Source organism: Heterodontus francisci, chromosome 19 (genome assembly GCF_036365525.1).
Source record: "Heterodontus francisci isolate sHetFra1 chromosome 19, sHetFra1.hap1, whole genome shotgun sequence".
Classification (NCBI taxonomy): Eukaryota; Metazoa; Chordata; class Chondrichthyes; order Heterodontiformes; family Heterodontidae; genus Heterodontus; species Heterodontus francisci.
The window spans coordinates 33,081,520-33,107,087 of record NC_090389.1 but is presented as its reverse complement, the minus strand read 5'-3'; the positions used below and the strand labels follow the sequence as shown (position 1 = coordinate 33,107,087).

The 25,568-nt window shown below is 42.3% G+C and overlaps 1 protein-coding gene across 1 annotated transcript in view; it reads right to left on the bottom strand.

The window, feature by feature from the left end:
- Positions 1-25,568, bottom strand: part of chl1b (cell adhesion molecule L1-like b) — a 689,058-nt gene that overhangs the window by 281,847 nt on the left and 381,643 nt on the right. The window contains exon 19 of the mRNA XM_068052302.1: positions 16,017-16,239. Within this exon, the coding sequence (XP_067908403.1) occupies positions 16,017-16,239 (223 nt within the window). The remainder of the gene's footprint in view (positions 1-16,016; positions 16,240-25,568) is intronic.

Sequence of the window (25,568 nt, the reverse complement as noted above, 5' to 3'; positions counted from 1 at the left end):
GAACTCCTCGAGGAGGATCACTTCTTGAAGGTTTTCATAGGTGAACTCTATCTTAAGTGCCCATATCCATTGGTCGAAAGCAAGTTGCTTAATTCTTTTGAACTCAATGTAAGCTTGTTCCGGCTGCTTTTGGCGAGTTTGGAACTTTTGGTGGTATGCCTCTGGCACTAGCTCATATGGACTCAGGATAGCATTTTTAGTCATCTCATGGACTGATGAACTCTCATCAGGCAACAGTGAATAAACCTCATGGGCTTTTCCTGTTAATTTGCTTCGCAATACAGTGTCCAGCTGTCTACTGCCACTTTGACTGTTTTGCAAGCTTTTCAAAACAGATAAAAAATGCTTCCACATCCCCTTCATTGAACTTTGGTATCAACTGGGTGAACTTTAAGAGCTCAGCATCCGGTCCTGAGCTAGGGGTAACTCCCTCACCAACGGTGCCTTCACTGGGTACATTGGGTCTTCCCCTATTCAGTTCATGCTGCCTTAACTCCCTCTGGAAAGCTCTTTCTTTTTCCCTTTCCTGGAACTCTCTCTCCTCTTCCTCTCTCCGGAAAGCTCTTTCTTTCCTGGGAAGTACTTTCTTTCTCTCTTTCCTGAAATTCTAATTCTAGTTTCCTCTGTTCTAGCTGTAACTTAGCTAATGTTACTTTGTTTGTTACAAATTCTATGCCTGTCTCCAGTTCTTCAGTGTCAATTTTAAAATGGTTGGCCACAGGTTTTAGGATTTCAGGCTTCCTAGCTTTTGGATAGATAGTAATTTATTTATTTAGAGATACAGCACTGAAACAGGCCCTTCGGCCCACCAAGTCCATGCTGACCATAAACCACCCATTTTATACTAATCCTACATTAATCCCATATTCCTTCCATATCCCCACCTTCCCTCAATTCCCCTAGCATCTATCTATACTAGGGGCAATTTATAATGGCCAATTTACCTATCAACCTGCAAGTCTTTGGCTGTGGGAGGAAACTGGAGCACCCAGCAAAAAAACACACTGTCACAGGGAGAACTTGTAAACTCCGCACAGGCAGTACCCAGAATTGAACCCGGGTCGCTGGAGCTATGAGGCTGCGGTGCTAACCACTGCGCCACTGTGCCATCCTCAACTCTTCAACAGATAGGGCTTTTAACCTGCTCCAAATTACTTCACTCTGTTCTGGGAAAGTACTGGCCTCGAGTGTGGACATTTTAATACTCTAGCACTGAAAACCACAAGAAAACCTGTATTGAAGTTTTTCAAATTATTGCTAAGGATCAATTTGGTTCCCCACTTTTAAATTCCCATTTGTCTTTGGGTTTGATGCCAGACATAAGCCCCAGATTTCTGTTAAGGTCATTTGAGAAGGGATCGAAGGGCTTCTGTCTTTTCCCTCTCCCTGTTTGATCACAATTAGGTTTAATTCTTTCTTAAAATGGATGTACTGGCCAATTTAGTAGGTGTTTGATTACTTACTTGCTATGATCATAACAAGAACCAATCATACAGGTTTTCTTGAGTTGACAAAAAGGCTATTAACTTTATTGTATCTAAACTGAACTAATGAAATATTAAATAACGTGCCAACTTTCAGTCTCACACACACTCTGGAGGTTTACACACACACATAGGTTACAGAATGTCGAAAGGTAGAATTAGAGTCCATAAAAAAGTTATGCAGTCTGTGGAGTTTGGTGATTCGGCTGGCTTCCAGCTGAATTCAGTGGTCCTGAGGCTTTTAGTTAGAAGAGCTAGATGACTGGTTCAGTGAGTCTCTTGGAGATAGCGATGCTGATGATTTCCTCCAACAGGGTTTCTGATTGTAGCTGGAGTATGCAAAGGCGGTCAGTCAACAAGCAGGATTTGAAAGCTTTCAAGCTGGAATGGAGAGAGAGAGAGAGAGAGAGAGACCCCCACTTGGGGTCTGTTCAAGTCCAGTTACTTCTCCTCTGCTGCAAAGAAAACACCAGTTTATAACCACAGATGGGAGGAGCTTGTCACATGACAGGCACTCAGTGATTCAAACGCCGCATTTCACAGAAAGTGCTGGAAATACTCAGCAGGTCAGGCAACATCTGTGGAAATGTCACAGACCTGGAACGTTAATTCTGCTTCTCTTGCCACAGACGCTGCCTGACCTTCTGAGTATTTCAAGCACTTTCTGTTTTTATTTCAGATTCCCAGCATCTGCAGTATTTTGCTTTTATTATGGCATTTAGCAGTATTTCTTCTTCTTGCTGAGAGAATAGGTAGTTCCTTTAAACTTCCTGGGTCTTGGTTCTTGCTGGGATATTAGCAGACATGTCGTCTCTTTTCTCACAAGCATTGCAGTGTAGGATACAGTGTTGCAAATTGGTGATTATCATACGCTGAAAGGATGACTTTGCTGGCAGCTTGTCTTTTTGAATTTTTTTTTTAAATCAAAATTCAGATCTCCAGCCATTGGACCAAAGAAACTTATCACTCAATAAAACACATTGGCATAACAACATTCTTTTTAGAGTTATAGACATCATGGGAAATTTTACAAAATTTGAAGCTGAAAAATGAATGGAGTCGTCAGTGTGCTATATTAACACAATTTTCTTTGTTGCCATCGATACCCTTTATAGTACAACAGGCTGAAATAGGCGATGTCATATTTGCCTAATAGTCTTTGGGGCAGATTACACAAGAGGAAGGTAAAAGGTGACACAGGCTCATACAGTTATCAAAATCTTTCAGATCTCTGACATGATAGATAGAAGTTATATTAACAGTAGGTTTCTAAATTGGGTGGAAATACAACTATTATGCTGTTTTCTTTGAAGAGTATAAGAGGTTGGAACATAGATGGCTGCTGGGAACCTTGAAGGACATGTTACCTTTGTTCCCCCCTTCATTTACAAATTTATTTTGTAAACTATATCTTATGATCAGGTAGGATAAGCACCTGGAAGCTCGGAATAAAGAACGCTAGCTCCATGTGAACTGACCACCACCACTGACTTGGTCACTGGAGGCAACCTAATTGTTTTCAAAACCAGCATTTCACTGCAGAATCCATTCATAAACATAGCATAAGTAGCAACAGTACGCAGCTTAAATATATTACCTTACCTTGATTTCACAGTGATTAAAAACATTGCTTTTAAATTCTCCTATTTTGAATTCTGCTTCTTCTACTTATTTACCATAAACATCCATAACCACACCATCATAAATTTTCTCTTGCTTGAATGGAAGTGCATATAGGCAACAAACTCCTCAATTGCATTCAATACTATTTCAGTCTTTTTAAATAAACACTGTCAAATTTTCCACCCAAAACAGAAAAGGCTTCCCTCCAATCTGGTGATATTCATCATGATAAACTTGGTCACTTTTAACTAAGCTGTGTCACTGGCTCTCAAATAATGGCCAGAGTCAAGACAGAAAATTGAAAAGGGTCATAGGCATATTAAGTGAGTGGGCAAAACTATGGCAAATTAAGTTTAATGTGGATAAGTGTGAGGTGATCCACATTGGACCCAAGAAAGATAAACCAGAGTATTTTCTAAATGGTGAGATATGAGGGACTGTGGAGGAGCAAAGAGATTTGGGAATCCAGGTACACAAATGATTAAAACTGGTGCACAGAGTCAAAATGTGATCACAAAGGCAAACAGAATGTTGGCCTTTATCTCATGGGGAGCTGGATTGCAAAGAGGAGGAAGTTATGCTTCAGCGGTACAGAGTCTTGTTCAGACCCCACCTACAGTACTGTGTTCAATTTTGGGTCCCATATCTCAGAAAGGATATACTGACTTTGGAAGGAGTACAGTACTGATTCACCAGAATGTAACCAGGCTCCAAGGGTTAGATTATGAGGAGAGATTACATAAACTAGGCAATGTTCTCTGGGATATAGAAGGTTAAGGAGTGGTTTGATTGAGGGTTTTAATATTTTGAAAGGAATGGACAGGGTAGATAGAAAGACATGTTTTCTGCTGCTGGAGTAATCTGGGACAAGGGGAAATAATTTTAGCTGTCAATCAATTAAGTGTTAATTGTATTCAGGTGGTGGGTATTAATTGGGGTCTCACCTGCGATGCTACATAAGTGCAGGCTGAAAAAGATGTTGTTGGTGGAAGGTGCACAACAGGCAATGTGTGCCTTTGTAAATAAAAGCTTGTGGGTGTATTAAGATTAGGCTCCAGTGTTCTATCCCTCACCACTTGGCTAACTGAGTACTAACTCATAATGTTGAAATCAGATCCAGGCCATCCAGGAAAGAAGTTATTGGAGAAAGCAGTAAATGCTCGCTCAATTAATCATTTTGGCTCAGAGATCAATAGATTTTTGCTAGCTAAGGATATAAAGGGGTATGGAGTCAAGTTGTGTGGTTAGAGTTAGGGTACAGATCAGCCATGATATGATTGAATGGTAGGACAGGTTCAGAGGCAAGGAGGGGGGGGGGGGGAGGGCGTGAATGGCCTGCTCCTGTTCCTATGTTCTCTCTGTAGCTATTATATTTTCCCTTAGATACTGCACAAATATAGCAACCATAAATCTGAGCAACAATTACTACAAAGTAAAAATTGATTTGAACAAATGAAGGACTAATCCACTTTAACAGATATGAAAATTTTAGTTTCTTTGTGAACCATGCTCCGAAACAATCAGCAAGATCTATCAATTAATATTTCTCAATCAAGCATTTTCTTTCCAGAAACTACCAAATATAGGTCATAATGGGCAGAATTTTAACTATCCAGGGGGGCAGGTTTGGGTGTGTGGGGGGGTGGGGGGGGGGGTTAAATCCCCAGAAAATGCCAGCGTGTCGGAAACCCTACACGATGCCACTCACTTCCGATGCTCAGAGGGGCACAGGAAATACCCGTGGAGATGTCGGTCTCTAATTTAAAGATGCGAAGAGCCAATTAGTTCAGACTTTAACCCAGCATTCCAGCTTTAACAGACAGGGCAATTTCCCAAGCTGTCTGATTTCCCAAGCTGTCTGAAACTTGCCAGGGTCAACAAGGTGAGCGCACAGTGTGGATTCAATGCCCTGTAAAACTGACGGCTGGAAAGATTTTAAAGTCTATGGGAGAGAAATATTTTCACAAAGTGGTGCTATGCAGGCTAATGTTGATTCCCTGGTGACAGGCAGCGCCGTGGGCTCCGACCTACGTGTCCTGTGGCTTTCTTCATTGATATCATTGAAGAACATTGTGTGGGCTGTACAAGTAATGGTAGAAGTGGCAGTGTGCAAACAAATTTCTCCCTCTGAAACTGCACAGCTACCCCCCGACCGACATGAAAGGCTTGTGCTCACAGGCCGTGTTCTGAGAGTGTGCTTTCACTACTTTACATGTGATTTCCAAATTTTTGCAAGTCATTTCAACTATCTTGGTATTTTTGATTTTGATCTGCACTTCCCTGCTATCAGCCTTCACTGCAACATAGAGCAGCTCATGCAGCTATACCATAGACCTCTGATAAGGAACTAGATCAGCAACACAACACCAGCATGAGCAACACCAACAGCAGCAGCAGCTGCCTTCTTCTCAGCCACACAGGACAGAGCAGATGGACACAGAGCTCCAGTTTGAAGGAAGCGATATCCCCAGCACAGGGTATATAGGCAGTGGATCCATTTCCTCGATATGATGAAGTAACAGTGCCTCTCAGGCTTTCACATCAGATCATTGCTGACATCTGCAGCCTCCAGGAACAGGATCTCCTTCCAAGAGGGTCATGTGGGCATTGCCAGTGGCTGTCAAGGTCACCACTGCCCTGACTTCCTTTACCTCTGTCTCTTTCCAGGGATCTGATGGTGACATGTGCAGGATTTCACAATCTGCTGCCCACAAGTGCATTTCCCAGGTGATTGATGCCAGGTTTTTCAGGGCTGCCCCTTACGTCCATTTTGCTACCAATGAGGACTGTCAGAACAAGAGGGCTCTGGAATTTGCTGCAGTGGCTGGATTCGAACAGGTATAGGAGTCATAGACTGCACAAATGTAGCAATCAAGGCACCCCCAAGAGCAACCAGCAATATTTGGCAATCGGAAGGGATTCCACTCCATCTGTGTTCAGCTGATCTGTGAAAACTGGAAGATTTTCATGTATATGTGTTCAAGATATCCTGGGAGCTGTCATGATGCCTTCATTCTGCGCCAGTCACATCTCCCACAGATCTTCAAATCTCCAAGTAGAGTAGGTGGTTCCTTGGAGACAAGGGCTACCTTCTAAGGACTTGCCTGATGACACCTGTGAGGAGCCTACCATTGATGCAGAGGAAAGACACAACCGCAGCCACATAAGCACAAAGGCACCCATAGAGCTAGTTACTGGATTGTAGAAGATGCGATTCAGGTTCCTGGACAGATCTGGGTGCCCTTCAGTTTCTACCAGCAAGAGTGTCCAGAATGCTAATGGTCTGCTGTGCCTTGCATAACATTGCGCTGCAGAGAGGACTGGGGCTGCAGGAGGAAGAAGGTGATGACTGCTCAGCATCCTCAGAGGAGGAGGATGAGGAGAATTAAAAGGAGCTTGATCTCTGCCAAAGAAACCCATGAAGGACTCACCCAGGTATGGTTCAGATAACCCGAGTGTGGGAAGTCTGATGGTTCAACAAGACTGAACCCACTGCATCTCTGCCCCGCAACACAAATCATTCCCAAAGTCAGTAATCCCACCATCTCATTTACACCCTTTACTTGTCTTCCACACTCTTCATACCATTTTCTTCAGGCTAATGTCCATTTGGAAGGTGGGAGGCAACAATGGAGATGACTGCATAATGGAGACTTGAAATAAAATGTTTGATTCACTGAAATATTCATAGACGTAAAGAAATTGACAATGTTATCAATATCGAAGTGAACCTCTTAGAAGCATAGAAAATAGGAGCAGGAGTAGGCTATTCGGCCCTTCAAGCCTGCTCTGCCATTCATTATGATCATGGCTGATCATCCAACTCAGTAACCTGTTCCCGCTTTTGCCCCATACCCTATGATCCCTTTAGACCCAAGAGCTATATCTAACTCCTTCTTGAAAACGTACAATGTTTTGACCTCAACTGCTTTCTGTGGTAGCGAATTCCACAGGCTCACCACTCTCTGAGTGAAGAATTTTCTCCTCATCTCAATCCTGAAAGGTTTACCCCGTTTACTTAGACTATGACCCCTGGTTCTGGACTCCCCCACTATCAGGAACATCCTTCCTGCATCTACCCTGTCAAGTCCTGTTAGAATTTTACAGGTTTCTATGAGATCCCCCCTCACTCTTCTGAACTCCAGCGAATATAATCCAAACCAACTCAATCTCTCCCCATACGTCAGTCCCACCATCCCAGGAATCAGTCTGGTAAACCTTCGCTGCACTCCCTCTATAGCAAGAACATCCTTCCTCAGAGAAGGAGACAAAAACAGCACACAATATTCCAGGTGTGGCCTCACCAAGGCCGTGTGTAATTGCAGCAAGACATCCCTGCTTCTGTACTCGAAGCCTCTCGCTCTGAAGGCCAACATACCATTTGCCTTTTTTACCGCCTGTTGGACCCGCATGCTTACCTTCAGCGACTGGTGTACGAGAACACCCAGGTCTCTCAGTTTATAGCCATTCAGATAATAATCTGCCTTCCTGTTTTTGCTACCAGAGTGGATAACCTCACATTTATCCACATTATACTGCATTTGCCATGCATTAGCCCACTCACTCAACTTGTCCAAATCACCCTGAAGCCTCTCTGCATCCTCCTCGCAACTTACCTTCCCACTCAGTTTTGTGTCATCTGCAAATTTGGAGATACTGCATTTAGTTCCTTCATCTAAATCATTAATGTATATTGTTAATAGCTGGGGTCCTAGCACCGATCCCTGCGGTACCCCACTAGTCACTGTATGCCATTCAGAAAAAGACCCATTTATCCTTACTCTTTGTTTACTGTCCGCCAACTAATTTTCTATCGATCGCGATACATGACCACCAATCCCATGAGCTTTAATTTTACATGCTAATCTCTTATGTGGGAGTTTGTCAAAAGCCTTCTGAAAGTGCAAATAAACCACATCCACTGGCTCCCCCTCATCAACTCTACTAGTTACATCCTCGAAGAAATCTAGTAGATTTTCCAAGCATGATTTCCCTTTCGTAAATCCATGCTGACACTGCCTGATTCTATCACTGTTCTCCAAGTGCTCTGCTATAAAATCTTTGATAATGGACTCTAGAACTTTCCCCACTACCGACATCAGGCTGACTGGTCTATAATTCCCTGCTTTCTCTCTACCTTCCTTTTTAAATAGTGGGGTTACATTAGCTACCCTCCAATCTGTAGGAACTGTTCCAAAGTCTATAGAATCTTGGAAGATGACCACCAATACATCCACTATTTCTAGGGCCACTTCCTTAAGTACTTCCTTAAGGGCGGCACAGTGGCGCAGTGGTTAGCACCGCAGCCTCACAGCTCCAGGGACCCGGGTTCGATTCCGGGTACTGCCTGTGTGGAGTTTGCAAGTTCTCCCTGTGTCTGCGTGGGTTTTCTCCGGGTGCTCCGGTTTCCTCCCACAAGCCAAAAGACTTGCAGGTTGATAGGTAAATTATGAGAGGCCATTATAAATTGTCACTAGTATAGGTAGGTGGTAGGGAAATATAGGGACAGGTGGGGATGTTTGGTAAGAATAGGGGATTAGTGTAGGATTAGTATAAATGGGTGGTTGATGTTCGGCACAGACTCGGTGGGCCGAAGGGCCTGTTTCAGTGCTGTATCTCTAATCTACTCTGGGATGCATACCATCAGGCCCTGGGAATTTATCTGCCTTCAATCCCATCAACTTCCCCAACACAATTTCTCTACTAATATTGATTTCTTTCAGTTCCTCTCCCTCACTAAGCCCTGTGTTCTCCAACATTTCTGTAATAATATTTGTGTCCTCCTTTGTGAAGACAGAACCAACCATTTAGTTGGTCAGCCATTTCTTTGTTCCACATAACAAATTCCCCTGTTTCTGACTGTAAGGGATCTACATTTGTCTTCAACAATCTTTTTCTCTTCACATACCTATAGAAACTTCTACAGTCAGTTTTTATGTTCCCTGCAAGCTTGCTCTTGTACTCTATTTTCCCCTTCTTAATCAATCCCTTGGTCCCCCTTTGCTGAATTCTAAACTGCTCCCAATCCTCACCTCTGTTGTTTTTCCAGGCAAATTTATATGCCTCTTCCTTGGATCTAATGCTATCTCTAATTTCCCTTGTAAGCCATGGTTTGGCTACCTTTCCTGTTTTACTTTTGCACCAGACAGGGATAAACAATTTTTGCAGTTCATCCATGCGCTCTTTAAATGTTTGCCATTGCCTATCCACTGTCATCCCTTTAAGTAACGTTTTCCAATCCATCATGGCCACTCACCCCTCATACCTTCGTAGTTTCCTTTACTAAGATTCAGGACTCTAGTCTCAGAATCAACTAGGTCATTCCCCATCTTGATGAAGAATTCTATCATATTATGGTCGCTCGTCCCCAAAGGGTCTCGCACCACTGGAGTATCAATTATTCCTCTCTCATTCCACAATACCCAATCTAGGATGGCCTGTTCTCTAGTTGGTTCCTCAACATATTGGTCCAGAAAACCATCCCGTATACACTCCAAGAATTCCTCCTCTACGATATTGTGACTAATTTGATTTGCCCAATCTATATGCATATTAAAGTTACCCATAATTACAGATGTTCCTTTATCGCATGCATCTCTAATTTCCTGTTTAACGCCATTCCCAACATCGCCACTACAGTTTGGAGGTCTATATACAGCCCCCACTAACGTTTTTTGCCCCTTGTCTTGTGCAACTAAAAAGTCTTTCTGTTCCTTTTCTTATTCTACATAACGCTACCGCTGTGGCTTCAGCAGAGTTACAGGCAGGCTGCTCATTCCCCTGCCCAGACAGCTGAAATGCCTGTGGCGGGTGACCTCTGGGTTTTGAGGTCCATGACAGCCCTGCCAAAGACTTGCATCTGTGCAGGGGCAGATACAGTCATCAGGGCAGGAGGCAGCGTGTGGAGATGTGACTACTGCTGACTGCTCCACCACTTCCAGCCACACCAGACTGGCCTCTTCATCCCATTTGCAGGAAACAGTACTTCACTGCAGACCCTCACAGTCCACAGCAGGACCTCCAGGGAAGAGCTACAGAACTAGGCAGCAGCCTTCCCATGTTCCACTTCTAATCTTCTGTTTTCTGATGCTTCTGGAACCTATGTAGACTGTAGATATCCTAACCCATGCAAGGATCCTTTTTAATTACATTACATTGACAGGTGTAGGTTCTCATTATGGCCACACTCTGATTGGTCGGGAAACCTAGTAGTCGAATGCTCATACAGTAGCTCAGTTAAACAGCCATGCCAAAGCCCGCTTCTCTGACAGACAGATTCCTGACTGGCTGCCACATCACCACCTGCACCCCACCCCCAATCTCCACTATAAGTGGGTCAGTTTGATGAAAATTCTGCCCAATTTGTCTACTAATATTTCTTCTTTGTATTTGTAAAACCCCACTAATAAACATACAACACAAATCCACCAGAATTCTACTGGAGTTTAAAGAGTTTAATTATGAGGACAACTTGCAGAAACTTGGCTTAGATTCACTTGAGTTTAGAAATTTGAGTGGTGATCGAATTGAGGTGTTTAAAATGATAAATGGATTTGATTGAGTTGATACAAAGGAACTGTATTCTCTTGTGGAGGAATCAAGAACAATGGGGCACAATCTTAAAATTCGAGTTAGACCATTTATGATTGAAATAAGGAAGCACATTTTAACACAAAAGATGGTAGAAATCTGAAACTCTCATCTGAAAGGCTGTGGAAAATAGATGTGGGCGGCACAGATGGCGCAGTGGTTAGCACCGCAGCCTCACAGCTCCAGCAACCCGGGTTCAATTCTGGGTACTGCCTGTGTGGAGTTTGCAAGTTCTCCCTGTGTCTGCGTGGGTTTTCTCTGGGTGCTCCGGTTTCCTCCCACATGCCAAAGACTTGCAGGCTGATAGGTAAATTGGCCATTACAAATTGCCCCTAGTATAGGTAGGTGGTAGGGGAATATAGGGACAGGTGGGGATGTGGTAGGAATATGGAATTAGTGTAGGATTAGTATAAATGGGTGGTTGATGGTCGGCACAGACTCGGTGGGCTGAAGGGCCTGTTTCAGTGCTGTATCTCTAAACTAAACTGATATTGATAATTTTTTGTTAGCTCTGGGTATCATTCATGGGTAAATGGAGCACAGCGCTGAGGTACAAATCAGTGATGATCTAACTGAATGGTGGAACAGGCTTGAGGCGTTGAATAGACTATGTGACTTCTTATGTTGCTATCATAGATTTCCTCCTTCAAAGCCAGCAGATAGATAGGGATGCCAATTAAGATACCACAAGGCCTTATTAGTCAGACTTAAATTACAGGTCTCTTGCCACAGATGGCAGTCAGGGTGTAACTTGAAGATGTAAATAGTTGCAGTCGTGAAATCAAAGATCGCAGTTAGCGCAGTTAAATTACTGGATCAAACTGAAGTTATTTGACGCAATGACCAAGCAAGCACTGATTTTAGGAACAGGAACTGACTGGACTGAATGAGCCAGCCAAAGTCTGTTTTGTTGCTACTAGCAGTGCTGTTGATGTGCTGAATATGCACTATGGGGAAAGGAATTCACTGACAATGTGTTTAACAAGCCAACTGCATGCATGCGTCATAGCTCCTATAATGTGACAGGTGCTTTGCTATCCTATTATACTGTATTTTCTGCACACACAGACCACAGCACCCAAAAATACAGGCCACAGCTTATCCCAGAAATACATCAATGCAAAGGAATATAAGAATTGCTTGCAAAAAAAGACCACAGTCCATCTCATTTACCGTCTATGATTTGGGTCGGCATATGATATAATGACTTATCTTAGCATTCAATCTCTATCAATTAGCCTACAACAAACCCAGAAGTAGCACAAGGGAAGCTCCCAGTAATTGAGAGTTTGGGAACCTTAAGTCCAAAGCTACTGTTTTCCTCTGAAGCCTGCTTCACTTTTCCACGTGTCAAGTCTCAAATTACTCATATACTATATCACAAAATGTTATTTTCTGAAAGAAATCAATCAATCTAATTTGTTTTGAGCAAGTGAAAGGGGTTGGGAGGAAGAAGAACAAAAAGGAAGGTCTGTGATGGGGCAGAGGGCAGGAGAGATTAAATGACAAAGATGCCATGGAATAAAAGGCAAAAGGGGTGGTAATACCATCGTGAAAGACAAAGCATTTGTCCAGAGACAGTGTTAATGGCAGAATAATAAACATCTCTGTTAAAAGCAAAAACATGAAAAATCAGTTTAAGACTGCTACATGGTAAAAATAAACAATCAAATGGTGGTCATGGTCTGAAGTTGTTAAACTCAATGTTGAGTCCAGAGGGCTGTAGAGTACCTAATCGGAAGATAAGGTGCTGTTCCTCAATCTTGCGTTGAGCTTCACTGAAACACTGCAGCAGGTCAATGACAGAAATGTGGATGTGAGAGCAGGGTGGTGAATTAAAATGGCAAGCAACTGGAAGCTCGGGGTCATGCTTGTGGACTAAGCAGTGGTGTTCCACAAAGTGGTCACCCAATCTGCGTTTGGTCTACCCAATGTAGAGCCTCCACATCCAAACAATCATCCTCCACCTTTTTCGGCACATCTAGCATGATGCCACCACCAAACACATCTTCCTCTCCCCTCCCCTGTCAGCAATTTGAAGGGACCGTTCCCTCTGCGACACCCTGGTCCATTCATCCAACACTCCTGACACCTCAATCCCTTCCCATGCAACCGCAGGAGGTGTAATACCTTCCCTTTTCCCTCCTCTCACCTCACCATCCAAGGTCCCAAACACTTCTTCCAGGTGAAGCAGCGATTTACTTGTACTTCTTTCAATTTAGGATAGTATATTTGCTGCTCACAATGTGGTCGCCTCTACACTGGGGAGACGAATTGCAGATTGGATGGCCACTTTGTGGAACACCTCTACTCAGTCCACAAGCCTGACCCTGAGCTTTCAGTTGTTAGCTATTTTAATGCACCACCCTGCTCTCACACCCACATTTCTGTCATTGGCCTGCTACAGTGTTCCAGTGAAGCTCAACAAAAGCTCAAGGAACAGCACCATGGACTCAACACTGAGTTTAACAACTTCAGACCATGCCTGACATTTAGATTTTTTTTTTCACCATGTACTAGTTTTAAACTGTTTTTTCATGTTTTTGCTTTCGGACAGAGCTGTTCATTAGTCTGCCATAACACTGTCTCCAGACAAATGCTTTGTCTTTTACTACAGCTATTACTACTCCCTTTGCCTTTTATTCCATGACATCTTTGTCATTTAATCTCTCCTACCCTCTGCCCCATAACAGACCTTCCCTTTTGTCCTTCTTCCCCGACTACCCCTTTCACTTGCTCAAAGCCTATTACATTTCTAACTTTTGCCAGTTGTGATGAAAAGGTCACAGGCCTAAAACATTAACTCTGTTTTTCTCTTTTCACAGATGCTGCAGAGCTGCTATGTTTCTCCGTATTTTCTGTTTAGTTTAGAGATACAGCACTGAAACAGGCCCTTCGGCCCATTGAGTCTGTGCCGACCATCAACCACCCATTTATACTAATCCTACACTAATTCCATATTCCTACCACATCCCCACCTGTCCCTATATTTCCCTACCACCTACCTATACTAGGGGCAATTTATAATGGCCAATTTACCTATCAACCTGCAAGTCTTTGGCATGTGGGAGGAAACCGGAGCACCCGGAGGAAACCCACGCAGATACAGGGAGAACTTGCAAACTCCACACAGGCAGTACCCAGAATTGAACCCGGGTCGCTGGAGCTGTGAGGCTGCGGTGCTCACCACTGCACAACTGTGCCGCCCTGTTATTTCAGATTTCCAGCATCTGCAGTATTTTGCTTTTATTTCAATCTAATTTGCATTTGAATGAATCCATCGTGTACCGAGGGAGCCTGTTCTGTAGATTGACTCACTCACTGCAATGTTTGACATATTGTATTTTTTCCGAAGATAATTTTGTTCCATGTTAAAGGTATACTATAATTTTTGTAAAGTAACTCGTGCAAATATATATAATCTTTCTCAGATTAAGACAGTCATTTTTCTATTTTCACTTGCAAAACTTGTAATTAGCGAGAGTATAGCATGCCACAAATTTGAATCTGCTGCATATCGAAAGAACAGAACTGAAAGAATTTGTTCCAGGGCATCTGTGAGAAAAGTCACAGATTTTTCATATATTACTGCATTCTCTGACAACTCTTTCAGCCAGTGATCACTGACCCATCGTGGGGTAATTTTATCCACGCAAGGTGGGTGGAAGGTGTTGGAAGGTGGGTGGGGGGGGGGGAGCAGTGGTGAGGGCGCAGAGGTTAAAAATTTCAAAATGAACAATCCGCCCACTTCTGGTGTTAACAGAAGCAGGTTGGAGACGGGCGACCAAACCCCTCTCAGGAGGCAGGTCGGTATCTAAAACTTGTTATGGAGCCTCCAATTTCACTTATAGTTTTATTCCCTGGAGGCCAGATTTTCCAGGCTTCAGGAAACAAACAGCTGAAAGGAGGCATCAGATAAGTATCTTTATAGCACAGCTTGTGTGCCAGAATGAGCATGAGTGCTCTGTCCATCCCACATCCCCAGCCGACCAAGCCTATCTACAGACTACGTGCAATCAGGCAATACCCGCCCCCTCATCCCAGGGATAGCCACTACCACCCACACTGCAATATCCGAATCATCCCCACAATCCTGTGATATCTGATTCTCTTCCCGCCCCGTCCTGCGATATCTGACTCTCAGTCCCCTCCCTGAGATATCTGACTCTCTCCCCAACACTCCTCGATATCTGCCTCTTCCCCACCCCCACCCCCACCCTGTGATATCCGACTGTCATCCACCACCATCCCCACACAGTGTGATATCTGAATCTCTCCCACTGCCCTCCCCACCCCATGTCATACTTACCTCTGTTCTGGTATGGCTGCCTACCCAAACCACAGCTGGCTAGATTGTCAATCTGGCTGGCTGCGGCCAGGAAACCTGTTGGAAAAATTTAAAACTGGCACTGCTGTTAAATTCAGCTGGGCCAGGGGAAAACTGTACTTCTGGCTGCAAATCCTGCCCTTCCCTCTGCCCCCCACCCCCTTTCCCTTTCTGGCTAGTACATATTATTGGGGCTCTCATCTCATTTTCTGCATACAGGGAGTTAAGTTCCAGATGATAACACTAGGAGGAAGTTTTCAAGGCAAGAGAAACAATATTGAAGTGAATGTGTGGTTGTACATTTTACAGATAGATGCACACTCATTATTTTGTGAGAAACATACTATTGAATACTTTTTTGTTGGTAGTTATTCCTGTGATCTGGGTGATAGTGGCAAGCCAGTATGTATTGCCCATCTCTGATTTTCCTGAGGGCATTAAGAGTCAACCATGAAGTGTGGGACTGAAGCTATACGCAGGCCGGAACATCTAAGAGTGGCAGGTTACCTTTCACAAAGGATATCAATGAGCTTTTTTTTTTAACGACAATCTAGCAGTTTTCATGGTCATGTGACAGTGTTAGTCTACAAATTACCAGGTTTATTGAATTCATTTCCACAACTTGCCTTTCTGGGAATTGAACTCACAACCTCTAGATTACTAGTCTGCTACTTTAACCACTGGAGTACTGTGTCCAAAAAAATGTCAACCTCTTATCTGCAGAATTTATTCATGCGTGAAAAAAATCTCTGAAATGTATATACATTGTAATCTTACTTTTCAATGTAAAAGTAATTACCATAATTATAACAATTAGCCAAAATAGCTCCCATTTCCTACAGTTTCAATGCATCTCTAATGATAGTCCTCTCCAAAATGAATCTCATACACGTGATAAGGGAAACAGACCTGACAACAACAATTGCATTTTTGCAGTTCTGTTCAAATACGGAAAGGCATCTCAAAGTACAATAAAAGTCAAAAATACTTACTATCCTCTCCCGAATATCCTGTTACTATCTTTGGTTCGGGGCCTGGTCCAAGATCATTTAACGCTTGCACCTTGATATCATAAGGTACAAATGTTGAGGTATTCGTAACAAAATGGTGATGCTTATTGACTATATGCTCATTCCATGTTGTGTTAGCTCCTTGTCGTCTCCAGCTAACTTTGTATTTCAGTCCAGGTCCATTCCAGTCAATGGGTTTCAGTGGCTGCAAAATATGTGCAGTGAAAATGTTAGTGGCTTGTGAACCAATTATGGAAATGTCACACCAATATAACAATGGCCCACTTCAAAGTAAAACAGGTTTGAGTATTAACGATGTTTGCACAATACAAGAAAGACTGTATTTTGTTGGCAATGCAGGATACATACTAGAAATTAAAAGAGACATTCTGGATACGTTGTTAGGAATAATAGCATTTTGGAAACATTGCAGACATTCTGGGTAGCTAAAAGGGGTTAAAAGAGAGATGGTAGAAGTAGACAAATGATTCAAACATCCAGGAACTGAGATATTTCTAATTAAGACTGGTGCCAGCTTCAATGGGGGTCTGTTTGAGACTGCGAGCCAAAAGACTGATGAAAGTACTATTATCTTAAAACTGATGAAATTAATAAGCTAGAAAAGCTCTTGAAAAACTATTGATATGATTTATTATCTTCCTTATCATGATTTAAGTTCTTGATGGAGGAAAGAAGTATGATACTTAATTGAAAATCTATTCCTTGTTAAAGTAATCCAGCATTGTGACCATTCTATGAATCTAATTACAATTTCTAACAGGTGTCCAGCTGAATTACACCATGGAGAAGGATCCATGTGATTTAATTAATCATCTTGGTTGATCATTAAAGGTTCCTTCATTTAAGTAGGATTTTCGTTATGATAATTAAGGTATTTAAAATAATGTTTTGCCTATCTAAGAGGCCTGTTTCTAAAAGCTGAAGAATGGAAGTGGAAGCTTAAATGTTATTGTATTTAATTGAAGAGAAATAAAATTAACAGAGAAAATGACAAAGAAGCAGGAAAATAACATATAAGCAAACTTTATTGACCTGGGATGAGAAGGTGGCCACCAAAGAAAAGACAGCAAATGTGGATGACTGGCCACAGCTGAAGCCTCAACATTACAAAGGAAAACAGAATTGCCTGATGCAACAGCAGCCAAACTACAACAAAGGATAAAGTTGCATATCTCAATATTGGAAACATACCAGTAACGTCAAATACAAATTTTCAGCTAAGTCATCGTGTAATTCTATTTTTTATTTATTCGTTTATGGGGATGTAGGCCAGCATTTATTGCCCATCCTTAAATGCCCTTGAGGTGGTGGTGGTGAGCTGCCTTCTTGAACCACTGCAGTCCATGTGGGGTAGGTACACCCACAGTGCTGTTCAGAAGGGAGTTCCAGGCTTTTGACCCAGCGACAGTGAAATAACTGTTGTTACGATCAGGTGAGGTGAGGTCACAAGGCCCTTGTTTGGCCACAACAGGGTTTATTCTTTTTCAAAACCATGGATGTGCTTACCACTTCAGTGATTGTTTTACCTTTGTTGTGATCGTATAAAAACAATCGGACAGGTTTTCTTGAGTTTAAACAAGAAAGAGGTGAGTTTATTTTACTTAAAAGAATCTAAACCCGATCTAGATAAAATAATAAAAACTATGCTACACTTTCACTCACACGCGCACATGAGAATCACACACACAAACAGATTACAGAGTGATAAGGGATAGTTGGGTGCATTAGAGTCTTGAACAAGTAAAATAATATATGGTCTGTGGGGTTCAGTAATCCGTTGTTTTCCAACTGAAGTTGCAATCTTGAAGTCTTTGGCTGGTAGAAGTGCACTTTGTAGCTGGACCACCTGGCTCGGGGTTTTCTTGGAGACAGGATTGTAGGTGGCTTTCTTCCCCTGAGGTCTCTGTCTGTAGTAATCTGTAGGCTTGGAGTCCACAGTCACAGAGTGTTTTCAAACTTGCAATATTATCTGGAGAGACAGAGACACACACACAGCCCCACTGGGGTTCTGCCTTTTTAGCACTCGAAGCTTGTCTGCTTCAAAGTCTCAGGAGCTTGTCTGCTGTGTATAACAAAACTCCCAGTTTTACCCAGCCTAGGGAGACTGTCAAATGGTTCTCTCAACCCCTTTTTTTTTAATGAGGTCCAAAGTCTAAAACCCAAACCTCTCTCTGGTGTTATTATCAATATTTAACCCCTGGACGGACGTCTCCACTCATGAATGCCTCAAGATGGTTTTAAATGTCCCGCTAATGAGGGTGATATGGATAAACTATTCAGTTAGCCAAACTATTGTCCTGGATGGGATTCTTGTTAGACAAGTGTCTCCAATTCGATGTCCTGGAATGTGAGGTATTTCAGATGCAAATTGTGGTAGCCATTTTGGCTGCCAACTTTCACAAAGGTAACTGAAGGATCCCAGCTCCTTTTTCTTTAAAGAAAATTTTAATGTAGGTTCTCAACCGATGAATTAAAAATCCTCATTTGATATAGTATGTGATACTGTTACAAAACAGAACCAAGTTACTGCTGAGATATTACAATAAAGGAAACCACAGTCATGCCTGTGATGATCTAGGTTAACAGTACATGGCCAATTACTTGATGCTTAACTAACTTGCTGGAGTTTTTTGAGGAGGTAACAGAGAGGGTTGATGAGGGCAATGCTGTTGATATGGCGTGCATGGACTTTTAAAAGACATTTGATACAGTGCCTCACAACAGACTTGTGAGCAAACTTGTAGCTCATGGAATAAAAGGGACAGTAGCAACATGGATGCAAAATTGACTGAGTGACAGGAAACAAAGAGTAGTGGTTAATGGATGTTTTTCAGGCTGGAGGAAGGTATGTAGTGGAGTTCCCCAGCGATCAGTGTTGCTTTTTCTGATATATATTAATGACCTAGACCTTAGTATACAAGGCACAAATTCATAGTATGCAGATGATACAAAACTTGGAAGCATTGTGGAACTGTGAGGAAAATGGTGCAGAACTGCAAAAGAACATAGACAAGTTGATGGAGATGAAGTTCAATGCAGAGAAATGTGAAGTGATTCATTTTGGTAGGAAGAATATGGAGAGACAATATAGAATAAAGGGTACAATTCTAAAGGGCGTGCAGGAGCAGCGGGACCTGGGTGTATATGTGCATAAGTCATTGAAGGTGGCAGGACAGGTTGAGAGAGTGGTCAATAAAGCATACAGTATCCTGGGCTTTATTAATAGGGGCAGAGAGTACAAGAGGAAGGAAGTTATGTTGAACTTGGATAAGACATTAGTTTGGCCTCAGCTGGAGTACTGCGTCCAGTTCTGGGTGCCACACTTGAGGAAAGATGTGAGGGCATTGGAGAGAGTACAGAAAAGATTCGCGAGAATGGTTCCAGGGATGAGGAATTTCAGTTATAAAGATAGATTGGAGAAGTTAGGACTATATTCCTTGGAGAAAAGAAGGCTGAAAGGTGATTTGATAGTGGTATTCAAAATCATGAGGGGTCTGGACAGATGGAGAGAAACTGTTCGGACTCGTGAAAGGGTTGAGAACAAAAGGGCACAGATTTAAAGTATTTTGTAAAAGAAGCAAAAGTGACATGAGGGAAAATTTTTTCACGCAGCAAGTGGCTAAGGCCTTGAATACGCTGCCTGAGAACATAATGGAGGCAGGTTCAATTGAAGCACTCAGAAGGGAATTAGACTGTTATACGAAAAAGAAGAATGTGCAGGGTTATAAGGAGAAGGCAGAGGAATGGAACTGAGGGAATTGCTCTTTCAGAGAGCCAATGCAGACACAACAGGCATAATGGCCTCCTTCTGCGCTGTAACGATTCTATGATTCTGTAACCCTCAGTGCTTAATCTTAAAATGGTATTAACATCATAGATGGTGTAAATAAAGTAGCTTTAGTCAATACATCTCTGGTCTGACTTGTCTTTCACTCTGGCAAGTGGGAGTTAATTACACTTCATTCGGTGTTGTATGATGATCCAATATGACTGATAAGTATAATTTGCAGTAGTTATGTTTGATAGTCCAAAAATGTGGTCATGCTGGCATCTTATAAAAGCTTTAAACAGATACCAATACAATTTTTCTATGTATATGTATTGGAAAAGGGATAAGAATGTGAGGAGTGAAGATTAGTATTATACTCTGTGAATACAAATTACCTGTTGGAATTTCTAAGCTACAAACTAAATTCTCCTCCTGTTGGCAGGTTTGCAGCCTTTTATTTCCTAATGCCTGCCAATGTGAAGCATCACTGGCCTACTGCTATTATCTACCAGAACCCTCATTAGCAATGCTTCAGAGGGAAGTAAATTGTCTTTCATTGGCTTGCAGCCTATGGAAGGGAACAGAACAAAGTTTTGATGCACTCTGGCTGCAGCCAATTGAAAGGACATTTGCAGCTTTAGACACTGTATGATGGCGACAGGAAACAGCAATCTTGGCTGTGGCCACAGCAACAAGTGCTGCAAGGTGTTCAGATGTATCTGTGGAGGTGCTGCTAGCAGAAGGAAGGAAAAGATGAACAACTCATGGGTCCTGAGGGTTGAAAGCCCTTTAAGTAAACGATACAGCCTGTCTGGGAGGAGGTAATCTGAGACAATGGCCGAGAAATTCAGGCAAGCCCATTTTTGGCCAAATAGAATCATTCCCTATGTGTGAATGGTGAGGACAACTGCTGGGCATTAGGTCTCATTACAATGGAGCTGGTGCAGCATCAGAGCCCGACAGCAAACATTAGGGGTTACGGCTGGGAGCGTGGGATTTCCTGATGAAAGGAATTGTTTAAAGTAAATACAACTCATTCAAAGCATTGCGTATTCATTTCAGTGTATTCCTTTAATTTTGGGAGTTGGATGACAGCCTTGCCTTGCCAAAAGTCGTGAATAGTGAGAAACTTTATGAGAATATTGGAGGGAGAACAAGTAGTTGGGAAGTAACTTTATTTTGATAAGTAAACCTTTATTTTCTGAAATGAATGTGCTATTAGTTTTGCTGTCCTTGCTCTGGCAGCTGCTTCACCCGTTCCACTTTTTCTGTCCTTCATACCCTCCTCTGTAGGGTGTTTCAGATCTTTCTTCTCCCTGATCATCATCTTCAAGTTCCAGAAGTAGCACAGAACATGCAAAAATTAGCCTAGAGACTGGGGCTGGGTTTGTACTGCAGTGTTCCACCCGATTTATCCAGGTAGCTATTGGGAGACTTCAGGATACTTATTGCCTGCTCCACAACATTGTCTGTGTTTATATCAACCTTATTATATCTGTTATCCTCATCTATCTATGGAAACTACCAATTAACCACCCTGATACTTAGCCTTGAGTCATGCAGGCTGGATTGGTGGACTGCAACATGATAAAAGAGACACAGCAATGTGCCCGGTATCTAAAACTGGCATCACGATCAGGTGATTAGCATTGCACCACAGCTGTAATTTTGATGAAATATCAGCTTTTTCTGTTTATAGGAGAGGATTTTTATAGAATCATAGATCGTCCTCCTTCTGTGCTGTAACCCTTCGGCCAGTCATGTCCGTGCTGCCTCGCTGCAAGAGCAACTCGCCTACTCCCACTCCCCTGCCTTTTCCCCATAGCCTTGCAAATGTTATCTCTTCAGATGATTGTCCAATTCTCTTTTGAAAGCCATGATTGAATCTGCCTCCACCACACTCTTAGGCAGTGCATTCCAGATCCTAACCACTCGCTGCATAAAAAATGTTTTACCTCATGTCGCCATTGCTATTTTTGCCAGCCACCTTAAAACACTGCCCTCTGGTTCTCGATCCTTCTGCTAATGGAAACAGTTTCTCCCCATTTACCCTGTCCAATGCCCCTCATGATTTTGAACACCTCTATCAAACCTGTCTTCAAGGAGAACAGCCCCAGCTTCTCCAATCTATCCATATAACTGAAGTCCCTCATCCCTGGGACCATTCCCATGAATCTTTTCTGCAACCTCTCGAATGCCTTCACATTCTTCCAGAACTGGACACAATACTCTAGCTGAGGCTGAACCATTGTTTTATATAGGTTTATCATAACTTCCTTGCTTTTCAAATTAGAGTCCAAATGCTGGCTATAGGACTCAGGCATAAAATGTGGGTACAAACAGAAGGAACTTGCATCCTGCAAATTCCGTCCAATTATACCAGGTCTTGAGTGGCCAAACCAGTGATCCTGAAAGAGACCGCTGGAAGCCGGTCTAGAAAACTTACTAAAAATTGCAGTTTTGTAGAGCCAAGAGGAACACGAGTGATTCTCCTAGCCTCATAAAAATACAGTGGGCCCTGCTGACCCAGACTCACCACCTCTCTGCTTCACCTACCTTTGACAATGATCTGCCCAGAGGCCAGCTTGGCATCAGTGCCAGAAAGAATTCATCTGGCCCTCACCAACAAGCTGCATCAGCACGCCAGAGTAGTATCCACAGCTCACCAGTTTAATTCAAATAAGGCCCCTTGCTGAATTTGGCTTCGGCTGCTCACCAACATCATCAGCTGTGTGTTCAGTTCCTGCTACATCATTTTGTGACTTGACTAAGCTAAGTTTATCCCCCGCCCCCCCCACCCCGCAACCAGTTACAGACACAGAAATAGTACAGAAAGCACTGGGTTTAAAAGACCATCTTTGATCAGTAATGAAGCTCAGAATTTGAGGCAAGCTCCGTGGTGATTTTGCCACATATTACAGGTCAAAGAATTTTTGTCTGACGTTTTATGGGTCTAACATAATTATTCCATTCGCTTATGCTTGATGGCTTCTGAAGGCAGAAAATTTGGCATGCCAATAAACCAATAACCTTTCTTAAATAGTTTAAAAATTAATAAATTGTTACAACCGAGATGGGAGGAGTGCACTATCTTTCTCTAGTTTCACTTCTCCATGGGTCACAACATATATTGAAATGTTTACCGTTACCGATACAGCCAAGTATATACTCTATTTTATTTCAGAATAAAATTCACCAAACAGGTTTCTTTAATAAACAACAAAATCATCAAATTATTAAAAACAACACGTATTCAGTAAAGATGCAAAGCATTAACAACAGACTTAAATTTGAAAGTTCCCTTCTACCTTAGCCCAACACACACACACACACACACACACACACACACACACACACACACAATTTGAATTATATCAGTCGTCCCTTTTTCTGGCATCCCAAATACACATAGACAGCTGTCACTGGGTGCTTTTCAGGCTGTTCTCTTCAGGCGACATCAAGGATTAGTCTGAGGCTTTCCAGGAGAAATGCAGCATTGGGGTTTCAGCTATCACACACTGAATTCTCAAGGTTTCTCAGAGAGGTGGAGAAAGGATGAATTGGTTGCTTCTCTCTTAGCAGGCTGACCCCTGCCCCCCAACTGACTCAAAACCATATTGAAAACGCAACCAACTCTTGACCACCACAAATCTTGACATGTCACTTCTCTGTATACAACTCCGCTAGTCACCAAGGCTCTTTTTATTTCTTTAGCTTAAGGCATGTGATATCCAGTAAGAGTTTATTTTAAACAAAGTTCACGCCCTCAAGTCCTTCCAGTGACCTTATTTTTTTAAAAAAATGAAGTTCAGCATCAGTGAAATCACTTTAGTCCTCCAAATGATCTATCTCTACAATCTTCAACCAGGAGTCCTTGAAATATAAAAAAATAGAAGCACTTTCATAACAAAATCTACAACTAAAACGAAAAGAGAAATGTTAAAAATGCAAGGATAATAAACATGTATAATTCCATCAACTTTTTACATTCTGCGGACTAAATTTGATAGCATCTGAAAATGGGCATGAGGATTGCGATGTGCAATTAATCCACACCCATTGATTGCAATGTAAGCAGCACACCAACTTTGTGGTGCCTAAATATTTCAATGATTTCAGTATCCAGCCAGTATATTATAAGGGTTTGATATGGTTAATGTCTAGGACAGTGTGAGTAACACCTCTCACTATAATGATGTAAGAGATCTCATGAGAGAGAGACTTGAAGCAGCAGCAGCATGGCATTAGTCGAGTTAGACATACTTCTGTAAAGATGTACATAGTTCTTCAACATGTAATAAACTAGTTATTTTTAAAAGTTACTAAAGACTCAGTAACCTCTCCTAGCCAGACTAACCAATCAGACAATATGGTGAACAGTGGCAGTTCTTCCCATACAACACCCAGAAAACTTTGAAAACAACTTTAAAGAAAGTTGGAAAGTCAGACCTGAGAAAAGTGGCACCAAAACTGCAGAACTTGAGAAGTGGCTGTGAGGAGCTCCATGGATGAAGTGGAGGTGTGGAGAATTGGAGAGTCAATGTGCAGAGGCACTCAGGCTGCACCACAGAGGCGTGGTGGTCTGTGAAAAAAAATCCCGGTTCAGCAATCACAGGCTTCGAGTCAGAGAACCAAGCAATGGTCAGGGATCTTGCGAGCAGCCCTTAAAAAGGGTAGAAATTTTTTTTTAATGGCGCACTAGGCAGGCAGCACCAGGAAAACCAAATCCTTAGCAAGGACGGATCAGAGGTCAGCACCATTACACAGGTGACCATGAGGCGGCACAAAAAAAAAACAGCTGCAAATATTTGATATTCCAGCAGAAGGGAGTGAAAAGATTGTTGAAATAATACTGCAAAACTGCATTCAAAAAATAAATACCTAGTCTAGCAAAGAGATTTCCCAGGGAAAGACAATGACCACAGTGGGAATCAGTACGAGGCTAAACAGTGCTCGAAAATTTCTAGTACTAGATGGCAAATTTAGAGCAGCAAGTAAACTACTTAGAAAGCTTAGAAAAGCCATGGAGCTTAAATTTATGCCAGCAGAGAGGTTTAGACACATGGAAAGACCAAATCAAACACAAAACTGGTCACTTTGGAGAAAAAGATTTTTGAGGTACACAATTGCTTCAAAATTAGACAGCAAGTCTGACACAGAACACATTACTTTATTCCATAGGAGCAATAGCAGACAATGTTATTGCAAGTCAGGGCATTAATCAGAGAGCAGATGAATTTGAAGAAGTCTTAAAAGCCGTTGATAATTATATCAACCTGAGGAGCAAGATTCTAGAAAGGGCCAAATTCAACAGAAGGATCCCTAAATAAGGGGAACCAGTGGATGCTTTTATTAATGACCTTTACAGGCTAGTGGAAGGATGTGAATATGGAGACCTGATAGCAGAATTAATACAAGACCGCATTGCAGTAGGCATTGCTGATGAATTCCTATCAGTCTAAGGAGGACCTCACCCTAGAAAAAGCAATACACCTGGTGAGACAATCAGACGTCCATAAGCAGAACACAGCAATCCTGAGAGGTGAAGAATAACCTTGGGTCAGAAAACCTCCCATGACCATAGAGTTCCTTAAGCACAGGACTTTAAAAGAAGCACCAGAAAAGAAGGTACACTTGGGAGGGAAAGTGCAAGACACCAGAAAACCCTGCCAGCACTGTGGCGCCAAAAAGACCCACAGGCACGAACAGAGTCCTGCAAACAAATAAGAATGTTTTCACTGCAG